This window comes from Herpailurus yagouaroundi, unplaced genomic scaffold (assembly GCF_014898765.1).
Source record: "Herpailurus yagouaroundi ecotype Mexico unplaced genomic scaffold, PumYag 159, whole genome shotgun sequence".
Classification (NCBI taxonomy): domain Eukaryota; kingdom Metazoa; phylum Chordata; class Mammalia; order Carnivora; family Felidae; genus Herpailurus; species Herpailurus yagouaroundi.
Genome location: NW_024412400.1, coordinates 37,514,703 through 37,537,824, shown reverse-complemented (window position 1 = coordinate 37,537,824; position 23,122 = coordinate 37,514,703). Strand labels below are relative to the sequence as shown.

General features: G+C 36.2%; 1 protein-coding gene and 1 non-coding gene across 6 annotated transcripts in view; both read left to right on the top strand.

The window, feature by feature from the left end:
* Positions 1-23,122, top strand: part of TFDP2 (transcription factor Dp-2) — a 182,282-nt gene that overhangs the window by 43,415 nt on the left and 115,745 nt on the right. For 3 of the 5 annotated variants that reach the window (XM_040480369.1, XM_040480368.1, XM_040480367.1), the window contains exons 2-3: positions 8,768-8,882; positions 16,766-16,832. In XM_040480369.1, the coding sequence (XP_040336303.1) occupies positions 8,868-8,882; positions 16,766-16,832 (82 nt within the window). In that variant the 5' untranslated portion in view covers positions 8,768-8,867. Of the gene's footprint in view, positions 1-8,767; positions 8,883-16,765; positions 16,833-23,122 lie in introns of those variants that run through there. The other 2 variants (XM_040480370.1, XM_040480371.1) reach the window with 2 other exon arrangements.
* On the top strand, positions 22,647-22,719 carry TRNAN-GUU (transfer RNA asparagine (anticodon GUU)). The gene has a single exon. It is a non-coding gene; the product is annotated as a tRNA-Asn (tRNA).

Here is a 23,122-nt window from a genome sequence, read left to right as displayed (position 1 = left end):
TAAAAACTCACCTGGCCTGTTGTGATGGATCAAGTTGGGATAAGTCTTAACATTTGTACTACTAATCTAAAGCTGTGTTGATCTGAAAATGTGACTTTGCTGAAGAGCGTATGTGCAGCCAGTGATTGAATCCGTGTTGTTATTGTACATAAATGAATAATGGTTTAAAATTTGGCTTGCACTGCTTGAAAAAAAAAAAAAATTTGGCTTGCACTAAAGAACCTTTCTGTTAGGTCTTGGCACGATTTTGAAATGTGATTTTGTTTTAAATTTGGGCGATATCTTCTAACACTGCTTCTTTGATCAGGGTAGACTTGTTTTCAATGAGTGAGAACTGGTAATAAATGTTATAATCTATGAAAATGTTTGAAGCAAATATATCACTTAGGTTTCAATATAGAAGCACATATAAGGAACATGTCATAAGTCCCAATTTTGTCAGGGAATAAGGAAGGAATTGTACTTCAGTGAATTTACTTGGTGAAATGTAATTCTGTGTCTAATCTTTCTTTAGTATTAAGCTATCAGTTGTGAATTACTTTGCTAATGTACTCATGCCTAACACTAGCTAACCATGTGTTCCCCTATTACTGCATCTTTTCTACTGGATATAATTGGCTTGATGCCTGAAAATCAAGATAAGCAAATTTAATAAGAATTTTATGTTAATTAAAATTAATAACATGAAGGAAAGCCTGAGGACTTGAGTTACTGACTAGTGCATGGGTTTTGTGAAAGCTAACTTGAAGGCTGGAGAGCTTTTTTTTTTTTTTCCTCTCATTTCTGGGATTTGCTTTGAGTTTTGTTTCTTTGAGTCAAGTTTGTTAGATAAATGGATTATGGATGGTAATTATAAACTTATCTGATATACCCAAGAAGTGAGTGAGCATTTCAGTTACTAAAGAATTCCAGAATATAGCTGATATTGCTAGCTTTTAAATAATTAGGATGCAAGTAATTTCTACATAATCTTTGGTGAACATAATTTAGTATCTCTCTGGTTCAGATGTTTGGCTCCCTGCTTAAAATCTTTTTGAGGCTTCCCACTAATCAGATGACGTTTCACTGTGCACCTTTTTGTTCTTTCTGGCTTTTGTGTCATCTCTTAGCAGCCCTCCCATTTGCCCTATGTTTTCAGGTACCTAGATCTTCCTTCAGTTTCTGCAACTTCCCATAGGCTTTTCTTCCCATGAGCATTCATCTCCCTGTGCTGCTGGTTGTTCCCTCTGGCTGTGTTGTACCCTCTGTCTTTGCCTCTGGTTTACAAACTTTGCTTGTTTGTTGAGTTTGGCTCAGACTTCACTTCCTGAAAGAAATCTCTAAAACCACTGGAGGCCCAGTCCTTTAGTGTACATATTTCCTTTGCATCTTTTTTGCCTACTGTAGTAGCACCTACAGTAATTGTCATAAAGTAGTTAATTATAAAATGCATGTTTAATGCCTAAATGTAGGTTCCACAAAGGCAAGGACTGTTATTGTTTCTCGTAGTATCTTTAATGCTCAGCCTAGTGTTTGACATGCAGCAGACATGCAATAAGTATTTATTGAATAAGTAAATGAATGAGTAGCGCTGAGACAACATTATTCATCATTTCACTGCATGTCTGTAGGAGACTGTTAAAAGTTGTTATTGATTGCTTATAGTATTAATCAGTTTTTATTGTTGCTCAGGATCCTGAATAAAAGCTTATGTAACACTGGAAAATTTTTTTCAACTTAAAAAATAAGCAATGAACATAAAACCAATTTTCTTTTCCTTTTTTTTAATTAAAGATTTTTTTTTAATGTTTATTTATTCATGAGAGAGAGACAGACTGCAAGCAGGGGAGGGGCAGAGAGAGAGGGAGACAGAGAATCTGAAACAGGCTCCAGGCTCTGAGTTGTCAGCATAGAGCATGCATGATACAGGGCTTGAACCCATGAACCGGGAGATCATGACCTGAACCAAAGTGAGACCCTCAGCCGACTGAGCCACCCAGGTGCCCCTCTTTTCCTTTGTAAAATGTTGACGGTTCTTTGGAAGAGTAGCTTTTGGTAAAAGTGTTTTTCAGATTTTACGCTTGTGTACTGTTGTTTTCACCTTAAAAATTAGTGAAATTAAATATGCCCTTTTATAAATATTTTTCTTATAACAAAAAAAATTAATGAAACACAAATACACTGCTGGATCCAAAAAAACCTTTCTGTTCATGGTAGAAAATTGTCACTCAAAATTATCCTATATAGCTTAATGACATTTCAGAGGTGTAAATGTGTTATATGGTTAAAAACCTTTTCATTTTCTGCTTTCAAGTCATTGTTAGATGAGATTATCATTCTATTTATTTATTTATTTATTTAAGTAGTCTCCACACCCAACATGACCAACCCCAAGATCAGGAGTTGCATGCTGTTCCGACTGAGGCAGCCAGGTGCTCCGAGATTATCATGCTATTAAAGGATGAAAAAAATAAAATATTGAGTATGTAATTCATCAAATAAATATTTTCTTTAAAACAAACAAAAAACAAATATCACTTGAGTTCCAACCATGTACCAGACACTGGGTATATATAATAGTGAACAGATAGGGTCACTGTCCTCATGAAACTTATACTTTAGTTGTCAGAGATAGACCACATTTTAATTATCGCACAAATAAATAGATAATGACAAGCTGGTGTGTACTGTGAAAGAAGAACGGACGAGAGGGTAAATAGAGGGAGACCCTGACCTAGTCTGGTAGCAGGAGAGGGACAGTTTTCCCTGTGGAAGTGACATTGAGAAGAAATCTAAAGGATAGGAATTAACTTTGGTGAATATTTCAGGCTGAGGAAACAGCACGTATGGAGGCCCTGAGGCAGGAGGAGCATGTTTTTGAGGAACTGACAGAAGACCAGTAGAATTAGATCAGAGAGAGGAAGTGACTCAACACAGAGATGGAGAGGTAGTCGGAGACCAGATCAAACATTAAGGATTGAGTCATTAAAATGTGATTACTGACACCAGTTTGTAGCCTTAGGAAATCTAAATGTCCATCGCTAGGGGACTATATCATAAATTATGATACAATGATGTAAAGGAATACTATGTAGCTATAAAAAAATGAAGTTTACTTATGTACTCAAAAATAAAGAAAATTTCAATTTAATATTGAAATTAAAAAAGAGAAAGAACTAAAAAAGGTTAAAACCTGACCCAAAGATATGTGACCTGTGCCATATGAAACTTTCAAGGACGTTGTTGGTGTAGTAAATTATCCTTTTGTGTACATGTATTGTAATAGTAATTGCATATTTTGTTATATTTTGAGAATCTATTATATCTCAAGTCAGATATATTATGGAAATTAGCATAATAATTAAGAACATGTCTACTGGTCTGAGATCCCAGGTTGATATACCGGCATTGCCATTTACACAGTTGGTTAACCAGGCAAGTTACTTCAACTCTCTAAAGCTCAGTTTTGTCATCTTAAACATGTAGTAATATTTATCTGATAGAGTTGTGGTATGAATGGTATGAAATCATGCCTGTGAAGCATTTAGGAGAGTGTTTGGAAATGCTCATCACCTAAGAAAGAGTTACATACTACCACTTTGTATGAAAATATCTTCTCATTAATACCACTTACGGGAGTCAGAGTGCAGAAAGAGAACACCGAAGGATGTTATACCCAAAGCTTATTGTAGTTGCCTCTGAGAGGTGGGATCATGGCTGATTATTTGTTTCTTTAGATATTTGATTATTGTTTTGTATGTTCTCCAGACTTTGAAACATGGGCATGTTTTTAAAATTAGTAATGTCTTCATTTAAATATGCTGCCTTTGCTGAAATGTAATTTTTTCATAGCCTCTTTTTCAGCAGTGTTAGAAAGTCTACATACCCAGATTTAGGTGATGTTAATCCTACAGACTTACCCATAATTATTCCTTCTCCTTATTTTGATTAGTGCTGTACCATTTTAAAAGGCTTTGTGGCCAGAGCTGCTAATTGTGATTGGGAAGGAAAAGGATTTGCATTTTGAGACCATCTGTGGGAGTTGCATTGTTTGAAACTGACAAGAGATCATGGCAGATGGTGAGGTCACAAAGATTGACTTTTTGAGCTTGACATAATGTGTTCATGAAGCTGGAAGAAGAAATCCAACTTATTTTTTAACCAACTGAAGAGTTTAGTGACAGGAAAAAGTATACAGTTGTTGAGCTAGGATAAAACATAATGCATCAGTGCACATGGCTGGTTTATCTTTGAAAATCACCAGTGCCACCAAAGATGGCAATTTCTTGAAATATTCAGTGCCATGTGTATTTACTTTCTAGATACTTGGTTTTAATCATATGTTGCAAATAAATTTTAGATTGAAGACAATGTTTAAAAGCAAAAGCTTTAAAAATACTTAGAAATGTGCATTTTTATTTATTATTTATTTACTTTTTGAAAAAAGTTTATTTTGAGAGAGACAGAGACAGTGCGAGTGGGGAAGGGGCAGAGAGAGAGAGGGAGACAGAATCCCTAGCAGGCTCTGCACTGTCAGCGTGGAGCCTGATGCAGAGCTCGAACCCACAAAACCGTGAGATCATAACCTGAGCCGAAACCAAGAGTCAGCACTTAACCTACTAAGCCACCCAGGTGCCCTAGAAATGTGGTTTGTTTGTTTGTTTGTTTATTTATTTATCTAGTATTTAAAAAATTTTTTATTAGAAATGTGTATTTTTAAATCAAAGGCTATACGCTCTCACTCAAAGGCAGTATAGCATACTTCTTCATTTTTAATTGAATGAGGCAGATCTCTATCATAATCCCATTTCTTTTTATAACATTTTTCTTAATGTAATTTTACATAATTTAAATTACATTTGAAGGTTTATGCTTGCTCTTTCATCTACTACGATGTCTTCAGTGCCTAGATTAGTGCCTTACACATAGTGTTCAGTGCTTACTGAATGAATAAATAAATCAATGAATAAAGTTATTGCCTACTTTTGTTAATTTTAGAAGAGTTTTTCTTAACCACAATTAGACACATTGTTTCCTTTTTAAACTAGATTTATGGTGTGGTATTTTTTACTTCTACTACATGTGAATTATGTATTATTTACTTTGGAAGAAGAAACCTTAATTTGTCATGAGAAAACAGCAAACTACTTTTTTCTCTAACGTTGAGGGCTTACACTGTGCTAGGCCATGTGTTATCTTGACTTGTTGAATTAAGTGCTATTTATTACTATATTGAAGATGAAGAAATTGAGGCACAGAGATGTTAATGTAAATTTACTCAAGAAATCCATGTGCTTTGGCTCTGTTTCAAACATTTATCATTTAGGTAACATTTAGAAGTTTTAATTTGTACTTAGTTCTGGTGAGAGGATACAAAGGGAATACTAAACAAAATTAAGTTAATTAATGTGGTTAAGAAGTATTTTATTGGTAGCCACTTGTTATTGTGTGTTGAAATAATAACGCTCTGTTAGTTTTTTTCTTTTAGTTGGGTGAATATCACAGTGTTGCTCAATAGCCCAGCCATTAGGAAATACAGTACCATACTGAATACTGAATATTGTAATGAAGCTAGAAGCAATTCTGACCATTACAACCATATTCTGGAATGAAGAAATGGGAGAAGGGAAAAAGGACATTTACTAGTTGAATCTGGTAGCTCAACTCAATGATGTCTGCTTATATTTCACTGACCAGGATTATGTCATACAGTCAGCACATCTGAAAGGGAGAGTGAGAATGTAGTACTTTTCTGTAGTTGGGCATATTGCCACCTTCAACTTCTCCTAAGGAAGAAGAGGGAAAGATACTGGATAGGCAACAATATCTGCCTTAGATAGATCTAGCAGGTTTCTAAAATGTAACAGGAACTTTGAATGAAAAACCCTTCCTTATTTTTTGTTGTACGTTTAGGGGCACCTGGGTGGCTCAGTCGGTTAAGCCTCTGACTTCGGCTCAGGTCATGATCTTGCGGTTTATGGGTTCGAGCCTTGCCTTGTGTGGGGCTCTGTGCTTACAGCTTGGAGCCTGGAGCCTGCTTTGGGTTCTGGGTCTCCCTCTCTCTCTCTACCCCTCCCCCGCTTACACTCTGTCTCTCTCTTTTTCAAAAATAAATAAACATTAAAAAAATACATTTCAGGGTCGCCTGGGTGGCTCAGTCGGTTAAAACGTCCGACTTCAGCTCAGGTCATGATCTCGCGGTCCGTGAGTTTGAGCCCCACATCGGACTTTGTGCTGACAGCTCAGAGCCTGGAGCCTGTTTCAGATTCTGTGTCTCCCTCTCTCTCTGGCCCTCCCTCATTCACGCTCTGTCTCTCTCTGTCTCAAAAATAAATAAATGTTAAAAAAAAAAAAAGAATAAAAAAACACATTTCAATAGGTCAGAAGGTAATCTTAGGAATATTTAAAATTGACTTTTCGTGGATGCCTGGGTGGCTCAGTTGGCTAAGTGTCCGACTTCAGCTCAGGTCATGGTCTCGTGGTTCATGAGTTCAAGCCCCATGTCGGGCTCTGTGCTGACACCTTAGAGCCTGGAGCCTGTTTCAGATTCTATGTCTCCCAGAACTTATTTCTGCGCTTCCCCTGCTTGCACTGTCTCTCTCTCTCTCAAAAATAACTAAACATTAAAAATTTTTTTTTAAATAAAATTGACTCTTTGTGATTAGGAATGTTCAGTGTTTATGAATAAAATTTGGTGTATTAACTTGGTGGATCTGATGATTTTCATTTGGACAGATTGTACCTAATTTACTGCTTAACATAACCCTGAAAAACTCAGTATACCTGTTTTTCAAATGAGGACACTGAAGCTCAAAGTGGTTAAGTCACTTTGTTCAAGGTCACACAGCTAAGTGTCAGAGCTGAGATTGAGCCTAAATTAAAAAAAAATCCATGCTCAGGGTGTCTGGGTGGCTCAGTTGGTTGAGTGTCCAACTCATGTTTCCCACTCAGGTCATGATCTCACCACTTTGTGGGATGGAGCCCCATGTCAGGCTCTGTGCTGAGCGTGAAGCCTACTTAGGATTCTCTCTCTCCCTCTGTCTCTCTCCTCTGCTCTTGTGTACGTGGACTCTCTCTAAAATAACATTTTTAAAAAGTTAAAAAATAAGAAAAGTAAGAATACTTTTTTTTTTTCCCCACAAAGTTTTACTTTATAGATTCCAATTCTAGTGTATGAGATGGACATTTTGGAGTTCCTGTTTCTTCAAGCTCCTATTGTTTATGGTCTTTTCCAAATTAAATTTTATTTTTTCCTTCCCCTTAAATTTCTTTATTAAAGCTTTAATTTTGAAGTGATGGTAAAATAAGAGGAAAGTTGCAAAAGTAGGGCAAATAACTTCTAAATACCCTTTTCTCAGATTAACCAGTTGCCAACATTTGCCACATTTGTTTTATCATTCCCACTTTATCTCTATATACAGATTATATATATTTTTTCATCATTTGAAAGCTAGTTGCTGCTATCATACCTCTCCACTTCTAAATATTTTGGTGTATGTTTTCTAAAAACAAGCACATCCACCTAAAAAGCCCCATGGTCCTCTCTGATCAAAAGCAGGAAATGGAACACTGAAACAATACTATTACCCAGTCGATGGACTCTATTTCAATTTTTCCAGTAGCCCTAATAATGGTGTTCATAGTAAGTATTTTTTTCTGGTCCAGAGTCCACTTCAGGATCATACTTGGAATTTAATTTTTATGTGATTTTTGTCTTTTTAAATCGGACTGTTAGTCAAGTTTTTTTATTTTTTCTTTCATGACAGTAACATTTTTGAAAAGTTCACCTGTTATTTTATGGAATGACCGTCCATTTAAATTTCTCTGATATTTCCTCATGATTAGATTTAGGTTATGCATTTGGATGGAAATACCTCAGAAGTGATATTATATCCATCTCCGTGCACTTGTGGAGACGCCTGATGTTGGTTTGTGCCACTGTTGGTGGTTATTTGATAGGTTTGATTACTTTGGCTATGTGGTGTGTGTCAGATTTCTTCACTGTAAAATTTGAATTAGTAGGTATTTTGTGGGGTGATATTTCAAGACTGTGTAAATATCCTTTTTCTCACCCACTTTCACCCACTAGTTGTAGTATCCAATAATGATCCTTGTCTAATCAGTTATTATGATGTTTACAAATTGGTGGTTTTCTTATGTCGTTATTCCTTTTATTTACTAGTTGGTATTGAATTGCAAAGAAGAGCTTTCCCTTCCTCCTCATTATTTCGTTTAATCTGCTTTTTATCAGTATGCAGTCCTGGATCGTTACTTCATTCAAAGAGTTTATAGTCATAATCAGTTACTGTCACTGTATACTTTGGCGCTCAGTTGTTCCAGATTGTCCAGTTGTATGTAGGCCCTTTAGGCTGGCTCCTGTATACTCTTGATATATCTCCATCATTTCTTGAGCTCTTCCTTACTGTACAATAAAATGTTCTAGTCATATCTTGTACATCTCCTGCCCCAGCTCTGGAATTGGCTATTTCTCCAATGAGCCTTGGTGTTTCTTTCATTGCATTATCTAAAGTAACATAGTATGATACTTCAAAGCCCAGGTTTTATCACTTGTTAGCTGAGTTGATTGGTCAAAGTTTTTAACTTCTATAAGCCCAAATTTTTACCTGGAAAATGAGGGTTAAAATGGTGTATGTCTCATAGTGTTGTGAAGATTAATTTAAATGATCCCCTTAAAGAACAATGCATGTCACTTGGTAAATATGACATGAACATTGCCTATTATTATTGTTATTATATTACTGTTCCCTCTCTTTTCCCCTTTTAACAGGATGTTCTTTTAAGGAGTTATTGAAGACGAAGTTTTTTTTTGTTTGTTTTTGTTTGTTTTTTAATGGCTTTACAGAATTTTAAATCGAATACAGTTTGACATGACGGCAAAAAATGTAAGTATTTGTAAATTTTTAAATGTAAGTATTCTTAATGTGAGTTGTACTTTTCCCTATGTACATTTTCTTCACTATTCTAATTAATCAAGTTCATTTTACTGGCATTAATTTATAATTTTTTTTGTTTATGCATAGAACAAGATAGTAAACTTTAGTGCTGTTGAATATAGCATTCTACTGGACACGGTAGCATTCTTATAAATTGCTGCCAAGTTGTGTCTTCTCAACAGCTGCAAAATTTCCATCTGTAGAAAGTTTCCCACCCCTCTCCTTTTTTGGTACTGTAATAAATTTGTTTTCATGCTTGCTGGAGATTTTTACTTAGAAGATCACTGTTTTCTTTGGCCCAGTTTTTTTCTTGTGGACATAAGGGAATATGTATACTGGATATTGTTCAAAAGAAGCTTGCTATCTTCCATGAGATGATTCCTGAGGGGACATTAGATTTTGGATTTTTTGGAGAACTTATTCAGTTTGTTTCCTCTGCTTGAGGCTATCATTTCTGAATCTACTTCCTTTCAAGTTATTTTCTTATTGTCAGGCTGTATCAATGGATTTGTTTCCAGTTATGTGAGGATTATGCTAGAAAATAAATACTACAACATTTAGGGAAATAACTTACAATTGCTTTACTGTTCCCAGATTGTGATGTTGGAATCTTTGATTGCATGTAACAGAAGCCAGCTTAGGCTACCTTAAAAAGGGAATTTATTATAAAGATACAGGAATGTCTCAAACAATTTATGAGTAGGAATTTAGTGGGCCCTCAGAAAGATCTGAGTACAGGAACTTGAAATCTACCAGGAACTGAAGCAGTGTTTAGTTTCCATTTATTAACTCTGCTTGTCTGTGTGCATCTGCTTCATTCTCTCTCTCTCTCTCTCTCTCTCTCTCTCTCTCTCTCTCCGCAAATCATGCTCCTTAGTTTTCCAGGCAGCATCTCAATATACGTGTTACAGAGCCAGCCTGTTCAGAGAGAGAGAGAGGTGTGAAGGAAAGGAAGGAGGCAGCTTGACAGATCCTGTCTGCCCACGTGAGCTCCAATTCCAAACTCCTTGGGGTGGACCTCTGACACTGCTCAAGTGTGACGTCTACTAGTGGTTTCGTTAATTGTGACCAGGAAGAGCCAGCATTCTGTTGTGTGGAAAGGTCTTTTGTAAGCCAGACAGTTCCAAATACTGCCTGTTATACATCTAAAGAATAACATAAAAAAAAAAAAAACACCTTAATTATTTATCTCTATTTTCCTATTATTAACTTTGCTTTTGACATGCTATAAGTAGCTGTAAGCAGATACAGATTTTGTTTCATTATCATTTAATTAATTTCATTAGGATAAATTATCAGGAGTAGTAGGCTTTAATCTACATATTTGTTACATATTTGTTACATATTACATATTTGTTAAAGTGCTGTTGGGGGGAAAGAAGAAACAAAGTTTTAGTCTGTGTATAGGGAATTTTCTTATAGGATATTATCCTGATTTTTTTTTTCTCCTTTAGGAAAAAGGGGAGGTAAAAGTTATCCTGAACCACAAGATGGTTAACATTCAAATAGCAAGCATATTTTGGCTTCAAATATGCCTTGAATCAAATATCATCTTCTTAGTCATATGTACAATTCACTATATTAAAAGTTGTTTCCCTAAAGTAGCATAAAACATTTGAACCAGTGATGATTATACTCCCATTATTTTGTTTGTATATTTGGAAGAAATCAAACAGTGAGCAATATATTTCTCTTTCTGCTATGGCATCCTAGGGGGAGAGGGATAAGTGATGAGCTGATGGTCTTTTGATACCTTTGATTTAGGGACATGGAGAAGTCAAACCTCAGATTAGGCTAATGTATGTGGGAAAGAATTGGAATAGACTGTCTGAAAATAACCAATCAAGTTTACTACCTATTCTGCAATAGATACGAACATTTTTGTGGCTTTTAATATGTTTTGTCAAGATACTTACTGAAAGGATTATACTAGTTCACAGTGCCACAAACAATTCATTCTCCTTCTTCCCCCACCCACCAAATATATGTACCTGATCCTGTTCTAGGCTCCTGCTTTCTTTGGGCTTATAGTGTAGTGAGAGAAGACAGTGAATACATATATACTGTCAGGTAATGATAAATGTCACGAATAAAAATAAAATAGGGTAAGAAGAAAGAGGGTGATGGTAGCAAGGGAGAGCTCTTTCAACTCAGGTGTTCAGAGAGTTCTCTTTAAGGGCATGACATTCAGACAATGCTCTTGAGTCTCAATCCAAGAAGAAGTCAATCATATGAATATATGGGAAAAGACCATTCCAGGTAGAGGCAGGAAAAGGTGTGGTTGTTTAAGAAACAGCAAGGTGACCAGTTTTATAAGTGGAACAGACTAAGCAAGGGATAGTGGTATGGGATGAAGTCAGAAGGGAAGCAGGGGCTGGATCATGTGGACCCTCAAGGACTGGGGCGTTGGGGGTATATTTGAAATGTCAGTAAGGAGCCATTAGAGATTTGGTGGATAATTGCATGACCTGACTTACCATCTTAGAAAGTTTGTCCTGACTGCTGAGTCAATAGATTGAAGAGGGGCATAGTAGAAGCAGGAGACTCATTTGGCACTTAACTCAGTAGTTCAGACACACACGCAGGTCTTAGAGAGGCATTAGTAAACACATACTCAAATATTTACATCCTTATTTTCTGTTTCTCATGTTACATTTCTCTTACGAGAGCACGTTTTTTGTGAAGAGTTGTTTTTGCCTTATCCATGCCATAGTAGGTCTCATGATTACAAATGATAGCAACCCTATTCAAAATAGCTTAAGGCAAAAAATGGAATGTGTTGATTCACATAACTGAAAAGTTTGGCGTAGTGTGGCTTCAAACATATCTGGATTCAGGGGATCACATGATGGTGTCAGGGATCTAGTCTCCCTTTTTCCATCTCTTGGCTCTATATGGTAGCAGAATACCCTATATTGGCCTTATAATTCTTATATGAGAAGAAGAGAGGGAACTTTTCTTTTTTAGCATGTATATTTCAGATTCCATGGAGGAGCTTTGGTTGACCCTGCTTGGCCCACATGTTCAGTTAGACAAGTAGAGAAAGAAGTGGGCCAGGTCTGGGTCATGGGTCCACTTTTGTTGAAATAGCACAATTGAAGCTCAAGGATTAACAGCCATCCTGGAACTACGTGGATTGTGGGATGGGTCATTTTGCAAAAAGTAAGTTCTGTAAAGCTGGCAATATATTCACTGTTTCCGAGGTAAAATTGTTGTCAAATGGTATCTGGTAGCCACTGATACGCTTCATGACCACAAATGCTGGTGTGTTCTCACTTAAGCTCCCTCAATATACAATCAAGAATGTGGAAGGTAATTTGATGTGTATTTTGAGCCTTGTCAAATAATCTTTTAAAAAATATGTAAGACTTGGGGTGCCTGGGTGGCTCAGTTGGTTAAGCGTCCGACTTTGGCTCAGGTCATGATCTCATGCTTCGTGGGTTTGAGCCCCGCATTGAGCTATGTGTTGATGGCTCACAGCCTAGAATCTGCTTCAGATTCAATGTCTCTCTCTCTCTCTCTCTCTCTCTCTCTCTCTCTCTCTCTGTGTGTGTGTGTGTGTGTGTGTGTGTGTGTGTGTGTGTCTCTGTGCACCTCCCCGACTCACCCTCTGTCTTCTGTCAAAAATAAATAAAAAACATTTTTAAAAATGTAAGCCATGATACTCATTATAGAAAAATTAGAAAATACAGATAAGGAAATGGCATAGAGATTAGCAGCAGAATTTTGCCTAGGAAGACATCTGGTATATATACAAGTGTGTGTGTATGTAAAAAATATATGTATATATTTCTAATAAAAATGTCATGCTGTTTTGTAAACTACTGTTTAGCTTAATCTCTGTGATGAATGTCTTTTCTTATCTTAATATCTCTGCAACATCATTTTAAATGACTGTTTTATGTTATCTACTAAATAGGCATTATACTTTCTTTTTTTTTTTTAATTTTTTTTTCAACCTTTTTATTTATTTTTGGGACAGAGAGAGACAGAGCATGAACGGGGGAGGGGCAGAGAGAGAGGGAGACACAGAATCGGAAACAGGCTCCAGGCTCCGAGCCGTCAGCCCAGAGCCTGACGCGGGGCTCGAACTCAGGGACCGCGAGATCGTGACCTGGCTGAAGTCGGACGCTTAACCGACTGCGCCACCTAGGCGCCCCGGCATTATACTTTCTTAATATTGGCCATTAAGTTATTTCTATTTTTATATATTTTTAAAATTTTTTTAAATGTTTATTTATTTTTGAGAGACAGAAAGTGAGCAGGGAGGGGCAGAGAGAGAGAAAGACACAGAATCTGAAGAGGCTCCAGGCTCTGAGCTGTCAGCACAGAGCTTGACTCGGGGCTCAAACTCACAAGCCTTGAGATCATGACCTGAGCCGAAGTCAGACGCTTAACTGACTGAGCCACCCAGGCGCCCCTCTATTTTTATATTTTTTAAGTTTATTTATATTTCTAGACGGAGAGTGAAGGAGAGTGGAGGAGAGGAAGAGAGAGGGGGACAGACAAACTGAAGCAGACTCTGCACTGAAAGAAGAGAGCCTGATGTGGGGCTCAAACTCACAAACTGTGAGATCATGACCTAAGCTGAAGTCGGATGCTTAACTGACTGAACCACTGAGGCACCCCAAGTTATTTCCTTTTTTTTTTTTAACTTTTTTTCTTTTTTTTTTTTTTTTTTGCTTACTCATTGGATTATTCTCATAAGGCAAAGTCTTAATGAAATTACTGGCGGAAAGGGTGTGTGCTTTTGGGGGCTTTTGTTTCATATTGCTAAATTGCATTTCAGAAAGGTTGCACCAATTTATATATTCATCAGTGGTATATGAGAGTGCCATTCCCCTTTCTTTTTTTTTTTTTTTTTAATGTTTATTTTTGAGAGAAAGAAAAAGAGAGCGTGCATGCGAGCAGGGGAGGGAGCAGAGAGAAGGGGACAGAGGATCTGAAGCAGGCTCTGTGCTGTCAGCAGTGAGCTCTAGGCTCCAACTCATGAACTGTGAGATCATGACCTGAGTAGCTCAGCTGACTGGGCCACTCAGGCGCCCCCTCCCCCCCCCCCCCGTTATTTTCTTTTTAATCTTTGTCAGTATAACCAGCAAAAAATGGTATGTAATTTATTCATTTGCCTCATTACTAGCTAGGTCAGACTGGTATGCTGTATGTTCATTCATTCATTGGTCACTTGCATCTCCTATGAATTGACTGTCAGTGTTGAAAAGTTAAAAGCCATTACCATTACCATTTGAATAACAATCCACACTTGAGCATTGCTTTCATTAATAATCATATTCACATAATTATTTAATTTGATCTAAGGAGCTCTCTGAGTTTGTTGTGCACATGTTTTGTCAGCTCCATTTTGTAGTGATTGTTCCAAGATCACCTTGCTTGTAAATGTCAGAGCTGAACTTGGAATACAAATCATCTCACTCTGAATCTTGTTGTCTTTCAGTTTTGTCAATCTAAATATGTTATTGTCAATGAAATTATAATGTTGTTAGTGGGAAATATGGTTTTATTCTTAAAAACTAGGCTTGGATATTTTTTATTCTACAGACATTTAGTGACTGTTTACAGTGTGCAGCACAGTGTTTGAATAACCCAGTAGAAGACTTTTCTCAGGACCTTGTTAGGTAAAAAATTTTACATAAAGTGAGTTCACTTTTTTCTTTTGCTCTGTGAACCATTATTATTATATCCTTTTTAAGTAGAAGAAGGAAAAAGGCTGTTTTTAAATGCCTTTCCTAGCCAACTTTTTCTATTCTCAAATAATCCTTTTCTTTATCTTTAAACTATAAAGTGTTTATGAAAGCAGAAATTATTGCATTTTTGAAATTTTAATTAAATTAATTTTAGTGTTTATTTAAAGTCTAGATACAAACACTTCTCCATCTACTAGACCCAAATCAGCATATAGTATTGACCCACAACTGACCTTTGTCTTCTTAGTGTGTAATTTGTTGGTTATTAAGATGCAAATGTACTTCTGTTTAAAAGTTACCAAATTGATTCACTGCTTCACTCTGCAGAAGTTGGCCATTAAGAGCAGGTGTTTAAGCATAACAGTAACTCAGTAACTGTGAACTCTCTCCACTGTGAATATGTGGTTTCAGTTGAGGTTTTTGCCGTTATCTTTGTTTAGTAACAAAAAGGTATAAACTAATGCTTTTGAAATAGTTGTAACACATGTATTAAATGATCACATTGTATTAACGTTGGAATATTAAAGTCTGTCTTCGCCTTCTTTGCTTTCTTTTTACAGTAGAACACCAATGAAAGTTTTGTCTTTCTCTTTTTATAGCAAAAAATTTTGTTATAAAAGGGCGGCATGTTAGTGATGCCACAGTAAACTCTTGGCATTTACAAGTAAACGCTTGCCATTAATATTTGTGAACAACTCTGGAGATCCATGTAGTGGTAATTTGTTGCAAATTTTGTTGCAAAGGGTTTACTTCTAATAGCATACTTATAAGAAGCTAGATAGAATTAAGTATCTGCACCATTATATACATAGGATTAAGAAGCTACATTTTAGATGTCTTCTGCTCAGCTGCTGTCATAAAAATTTGGTATTCAATGAGAGAAATAGGTTTGCATCAGAATTACTTTTCCATGATGTGAATGATATGTAGAAATATTTCTGGTAACATATCTCTTGACAAAAAGAAACAGCTATTAGTAGTGCATTTGAATTATTAAATAATGAAATAATTAGCTCTTACATTGTGAAATTGTCAAGTATCAAATGAGTTCTCATGAAGAATATATAATGCTAATACAGTGTGTAGTTTAAAAACAACACAAGTGCACAGACATAAAGTTATAAACCTTTGTGTGCTTTAAAATCTTTTCAGTGTGGTAGTACTTTGAAAGGATGTTTGAGGTACCAAGTTAGCATTTGGTAGATTACAAATCTACAAGGATTAAAACAATAGCATAATAGTAATAGTAGAACAATTTATTAGAATCTTGCTTTATGTCAAGTTTTCAAAAATGTAGAGTCTTTTCATTCCTGGCTCTATAATAAATTTTTTAAACTCTGATGATACTACTGTATTTAGCTCTATGATTCCAGGAAGTCCAGTGGCCATCACATTAAATGAAATAAATTGCCTCAAGGTGAATTTATGGTTACACTTGTTATAGATAGCCCCCAGGTATCATATTAATAGTAATGAAGGTTAACATGAATTGAGCACTTTGTGCCTTACACTGGGCTAGATGCTTTATATGAATTATCTTAATCTTTCTAATAACCTAAACTGATAAGCACTTCTAGCACCAGTTCAGAAGACTGAGGTATAGAGAGCTTGTGTGATTTGAACATGACCATGTGTCTTACTGAACCAGAATATGAGCCCAAGCAGTTGTATTTGAGACCAGTAGATCTCACCTCTGTGGTATAGTATTAATGGTCTTTATCTGATCCATTACATATCATAATGTTGAAAAACACATAATAGGCAGTGATTATGAATAGTAAAAATTAAGGGCAACATGAAAATGGAATTTTGGTAAATCTGTTGGCAGCTTCATGGCTGTCACAACTTGCTTTCAAAAAAACCATCAGTAAAATCTGTAGGTCTCAGTTCTGCTCACAAGTAACATTATTTCATTGATTTTTATCTTAATCTGTACAATTCCTGCTTTTCCCATTGCAAGTAACATTTTCTTTTAATTTCTACTCCTATTGTTGATATAATTAATTCATTTTTATGTGGCTGTGTTTATTATTTTACATGGGATCTTCAGTGGAAGGTATAAAATAACTTATTAAATGATCACATAATACTTAAGATTCTATTTTTAATTTTTAAAACTATTTTATTCAGGTTGGTTTGCCTTCCACAAATGCAGAACTAAGAGGATTTATAGATCAGAATCTCAGTCCAACAAAAGGTAAGGACAGTTGAATAGCAATTTTCTGCATTGAGCCAGTTTGATTGCATTTGTTTTATAAAATATGCAGCTATGAGTATTACTTTACATATAATGATTGTTATATAGTATCACTGGGTTGTGTTATAATATACCAAATAACTTATATCATATAAAAGTCAGTTGTGAGAGGTGGGGAGAGAGTGAGGTTGAGTGTGTGTGATATTTGTGTTACTTTTCTCCATCTCTTTCCTAAGAGGTCTCTAAGACCACCCTTGATAAATGATCCTCTTGCTGTTGAAAGTAACTGTTCAAGCTACTTTTTTTCTTGATTTTCTTGTTTGATAGTCCTACATTCTAGTAGTTTAAGTTGTAAGGAAGTACAGTAGAATGAATGAATATACATAACATTTCTGTATCTAATATATGGTTTCCTGGAGGAATGCTTATATCAGAAATCTGACCCACCAGTACAGGAATTTATGCAGGACACTGTCTGTATCTTTCAGTATGTATCTTTCATCAGTATCTTTTAGTATGTAGAGATAATATACTGAAATATTTATGGTTGAAATGATACGATGTTTGGAATTGCTTCACAATAATCCACTGGGGGAAGAAGAGTAAAGTGAGTGGAATTATAGATAAACTGTCTATGAGTTGATTAAGTATTTTAAGCTGAGTGGATAGCTGTAAGGGGTTTCATTATTCCTTTCTCTCTTCCTTTGTATATGTTTGAAATTTTTCATTATAAAGGTAGGAACAAAATAGATATCATTATATACTCATAGCTATGAGAGAAACATCAGCTTCCTCAAAGGGTTTATGTCCAAGGTAGGCTATATGCTCTGGAGAGAAGAGTAGAGAAGTCTGTATTTCAGTATAAAAAAAATCTAGCTTAATAATGTCTGTGAGAATTTAATTATGTGTATGAAACAGTGAAAGCGACACCACAAGCCTTAATGCTTTTCATTTTTCCCCAATTTTGTCATTGTAGTAAAATACGCAGAATGTAAAATTTACAACTTTAACCATTTTTAAGTGGTATTAAGTACATTCATGTTGTGTGGCCATCACCACCATCCATATCCATAACTCTTTTCACCTTGTGAAATTCAAATTCTATACTCTTTAAACAATAACCCCCCACTCTCCTTTTCCCTGTTGTCTCTGGCAACCACTGTTCTTTCTGTCTCTATGATTTTGACTACTCTAGGTACCACATGTAAGTGGAATCCTAATAGTAATTGTCATTTTGTGACTGGCTTATTTCAGTTAACATAATGTCCTCAAGGTTCATCTATATTGTAGTATATGTCAAAATTTCCTTCCTTTTTAAGGCTGAATACTATTCCATTGTGTATGTATACCACTTTTGCTTATCATTCATCCATCACTGGACACCTGGGTTGCTTCAGTGTTTTAGCTGCTGTGGATAATGCTTTTATGAATAAGGGAGTACAAATATCTCTTTGGGACCCTTCTTTCAATTCTTTTGGGTATATACCTAGAAGTGGAATTTCTGGGTCATATGGTAATTCTATTTTTAATTTTTTGGAGGAATTACCATTCTGATTTCCACAGTAGCTGTACCATTTTACATCCCTACCAACAGTGCACAAAGGTTCCAGTTTCTCCACATCCTTGTCAACATTTATTTGTTTTTTGTTTTGTTATAGCCATCCTGGTAGATACGAAGTGATATCTCACTGTAATTTTGATTTGCATTTCTTTAGTAACTAGTCGTGTTGAGCATCTTTTTATGTGCTTATTGGCCATTTATATATCTTCTTTGAAAGGTCTACTCCAGTTTTTGGAGTTGTGTTTTAGGGATTCTTTATGTATGCTGGATATTGATCCCTTACGAGATAAATGATTTGCAGATATTTTCTTCTGTTCAGTAGGTTGTCTTTTCGCTTTCTTGATCATCTCTTTGGATGTGCAAAAGTTCTTTATTTAGTGGAAGTCCAGTTCATCTGTTTTTTCTTTTGTTGTCTGTGCTTTTCTTGTCACATCCATCACATGGTTGCCAAATCCAGTGTCATGAAGATTTTCCTCAATGCTTCCTTCTGAGAATTTTATAGTCTTGGTTCTTTAGTTTAGGTCTTTGATCCATTTTGAGTTAATTTTTATATAAGGTAAGGATCAAATTGGCATATGGATAACCAGTTTTTCCATTACTGTTTATAATAGAGGTCAAGGTCTTAGCACCCTTGTCAAAAAAAGTTGGCCATATATGTGAAGGTTTATTTCTGGGCTTTTTATTATTTTCCCTTAGTATATATGTCTGTCCATATGTCAGTACCATAATGGGGTTTTTTAAATTAATTAATTTATTTTTGAGAGAGAGAGAGAGCAGGGGGGAGTGGCAGAGAGAAAGGGAGACAGAATCCCAAGCAAGCTCTGTGCTGTCAACACAGAGCCCAGTGTGGGGCTCAAACTCACAGAATGGTGAGATCATGACCTGAGCCAAAACCAAGAGTCAGACACTTAACTGACTGAGCCACCCAGGTACCCCCAGTACCATTCTGTTTTAAATTATTGTAGTTTTGTAATAAGTTTCAAAGTTGAGAAGTGTGAGCCCTTTAACTTTATTATTTTTAAAGATTATTCTGCTATTTAGGATTCCTTGTAATTCCACATGAATTTGAGGATCAGCTTTTCCATTTCTGTAAAAAAAAAAAAAAGGCTGTTAGAATTTTGATCGAGATTGCATTGAATCTGTAAATCGCTTTAGTTTTATTGACACCTTAACAATGTGAAGTCCTCCTATTCATCAAAATATTTCATATATTCAGGGCCTGTTTGATTGTATCATTTCTTTTTGAAGTAAGAAATATGTTCTGGAAATAGATAATGGTGGTGATGGTTATACAACTTTGTGAACATACTGGAAACCACTGAATTGTACTTTAAAAGTACAAAAATACAAAAAGTACAAAAATAAATTTTTGGTATGTGAATTATACCTTTATTTAAAAAAAAAAAAAAACCACCAACCACTTTCTTTAACTTGATGTCTGTTTCCAGCTCTGATTTGTTCTTCCCCTCATTGTCAAACTTCTGGAAAAAGCTATGCACTTATAATCCCATTCTCAGCTTTAATTTACTCCTCTGCCCAATGTAATCTGGCTTTGACTCCAATAATCCACTGAAACTGCTCTTGATCTTTGTTTTTTTTCTTTGTTGTTTATCAGCATTTCATGCAGTTAATTTCCCCTCTTGTTTTTTAAATAATATTTTACTTTTAGAATAGTTTTAGATATGCAGAGAAATTATAGAGAGAGTTCAAGAGAGTTCTCATAAACCCCTTAGTCAGTTTCTCCTACTGCTAACATCATACATTGGTTTAGTACAGTTTTTTCAATTAATGAGCCAAAATCAACATATGTTAATTAACAGAAGTGCAACTTCTTCAGATTTCCTTAATTTTTAGCTAATGTTCTCTTTCTGTTCCAGGAGAGCATCCAGGATACCACATTACATTTCATGACCATCATCCTTAGCCTCCTTTTGGCTATGACAGTATCTCAGACTTTCTGTGTTTTTAATGACAGTTTTGAGGGGTGTTCAGGTATTTTGTAGAATGGCCCTCCATTGGGATTTTTCCGATGTGTTTCTCATGATTAGATTGGAGTTATGAGTTTTTGAGAAGAACCACAGAGATAAAGTGCCGTTCTCATCACAGCATATCAAAGGTCCATACTATCAACATGACTTATCATTGTCGATGTGAACTTTGATCACTTGGCTGAGGTAATGTTTGTCCTGCTTCTGTACTATAAAGTGACTTTTTAACCTCTCCCCCTTTCCATACTGTAGTCTTTGGAAGGAAGTCATTATGTGGAACCCATATTTGAGAAGTGGAGAGGTTGCTCTACTTCTGGGAGGGGGAGTATCTACATAATTTATTTGGAATTCTTTTGCACCCTAGATTTGTCTCTTCTCTCTTGTTTCTTCACTTATTTATTTAATGCTTGATTTATATTATTTAGTTTGTACCTGATATTTCATTTATACTCTGGGTTATAGTCCAATACTTACTTAATTTTCTGCTTGAGTTGATACAGCTGTGGCTACAGTTGGTTTTCTGTGTTCCTTTGGCATATGTCCCTCGTTGTGGGTGTGGTTTTGTGTTTGTTTTTGTTTTGAGCACTTATTTCTTTAGCACTCCAAGATGTTCCAGGCTCATTTTACATTATTTCTTGCCTACTTCTCAGATCAGCCATTTTCCCAAAGATTCCTGATTCCTTTTAATGGAGACTGTTATTAGAAACCAAGATCTCGGTGCTGGATGAACTCATTGCTACTGGGATGGTGTCTTTCTTTTTGATTTTTTTTTTTCAACGTTTTATTCATTTTTGGGACAGAGAGAGACAGAGCATGAACGGGGGAGGGGCAGAGAGAGAGGGAGACACAGAATCGGAAACAGGCTCCAGGCTCTGAGCCATCAGCCCAGAGCCTGACGCTGGGCTCGAACTCACGGACCGCGAGATCGTGACCTGGCTGAAGTCGGACGCTTAACCGACTGCGCCACCCAGGCGCCCCAAGTGTCTTTCTTTTTGAATCACTGGTTTTTATGTGTCTGTGATACCACACTTTTTAAGACTTTCATAAGAAAGCAGTATAGTGTAGCAGTTAAGAACAAGGGCTCTAGAGGACTCAGTGTGATCTGATCTTGGTTGTACTTCTTACACCCAACCAAGTGTGTAAACCTGAGCAAGTTGATCTCCCTAAACCAAAGTATCCACATCTATAATGAAGCAGGTAGCAATAAGTTGCTTAGAGAGTGTCTAAGGATTAAATGAGGTAGTGCACATAAATCACTTAGTACAACCAACATCTAGCACATAGTAAGCATTCATTAAGTGCTTGCTCCTTTTCCTCATATTAATATTTTCATCTTCCTTTTTATCTGCTCTCTTTCAGTCTACTCTGCTGGCTCTCTCTCTGTCTCCTAAATGTTAATGTTCCAGGGGCAACTTGGGTGGCTCAGTCAGTTAAGTGTCCAACTTTGGCTCAAGTCATGATCTCGTGGTTCATGGGTTCGAGCCCTGCGTCGGGCTGTGTGCTGACAGCTCAGAGCCTGGAGCCTGCTTCGGATTCTGTGTCTCCCTCTCTCTCTGCCCCTCCCCTGCTTGTGCTCTGTTTCTCTCTCTCTTAAAAATAAATAAAAACATTAAAAAATTTTTTAAATGTTAGTTTTCCATGGGGTTTTGTCTTAGGTTTTTGTAAATTCTCCACAGGCAATTTCATCTATTCATCATTGCTGTAGTTATCATTTACTTTGTATATGGACTGTTGTCAAATCTATATCTCTGACCCAAATTTGTCTTGAGATTTTGTATAGCCAGTTGCTTATCGGATGCCTTCACTGAGTAACTTAAAGCATCTCAGGCTCAAACTCCAGAATTAAAGTAATTATTTCACCCTCTCAAAACCTGCTTTCCCATTTTCCTGATCTTACTGAATAGTAGTACCATCCACCCTGTGCCTAAACCAAAAATTGAGGTCTCATATTTGATTCCTTTTCCTTCTCTCTGCTTCCAGTCAAATCATTTATAAGGCTTGTTGGTTCCTCAGTCTCTCAGTCCTCCCCAACCGTTTTCTCTGTCTTTGTTGCTAATATCTTAGTTCAGACTACGATAAACCGTTTCCTGGATTACTGCGACTGTTGTATTTACTTCCAGATTTCTTTCTTTCTGTTTCATTACTGTAGTATAGCTCTCAAACACAAACCTCAACAGTCTTTCCATGTTAAAAAAAAATTAGTTTAGTAGTTCCTTATTGCCTTCAAGATAAAGTCTAAACTCTGATTTGAAAGATCCTTGGGGCGCCTGGCTGGCTCAGTTGGTAGAGCATGTGACTGTTGATCTCAGGGTTGTGAGTTTGAGCCCCATGTTGGGTGTAGAGATTACTTAAAAATAAAATCTTAAAAAAATAAATCAAATAAAAGATCCTTCATGTTAGAGTTCTTGCTTTTATCCAGAGCCTTATCTCAGATACCTCTTCTTCTGCCACTTTGAGCTACGTTCTCTCTTTCACTTTCTGTCTCTGTCTGTCTGCGTCCATCTGCACACACCTCTCTGTGCCTGGAACTCTGTGATCCCTGACATGGTCTTCTACTCCACTCCTGACACATATTACACCTGGCTAATTTCAGTTGATTATTCACATCTGAGTTAAGGTCTTATTTCCACTTGGCCCATAAGCCTCTAATACTCTCTCCTTATCCCTTTTGTAGTATTTATCACACTGTACTTTAATGACTCGTTTACTTATTTGTCCCCCTCCCTGGACTCTGTAAGTCA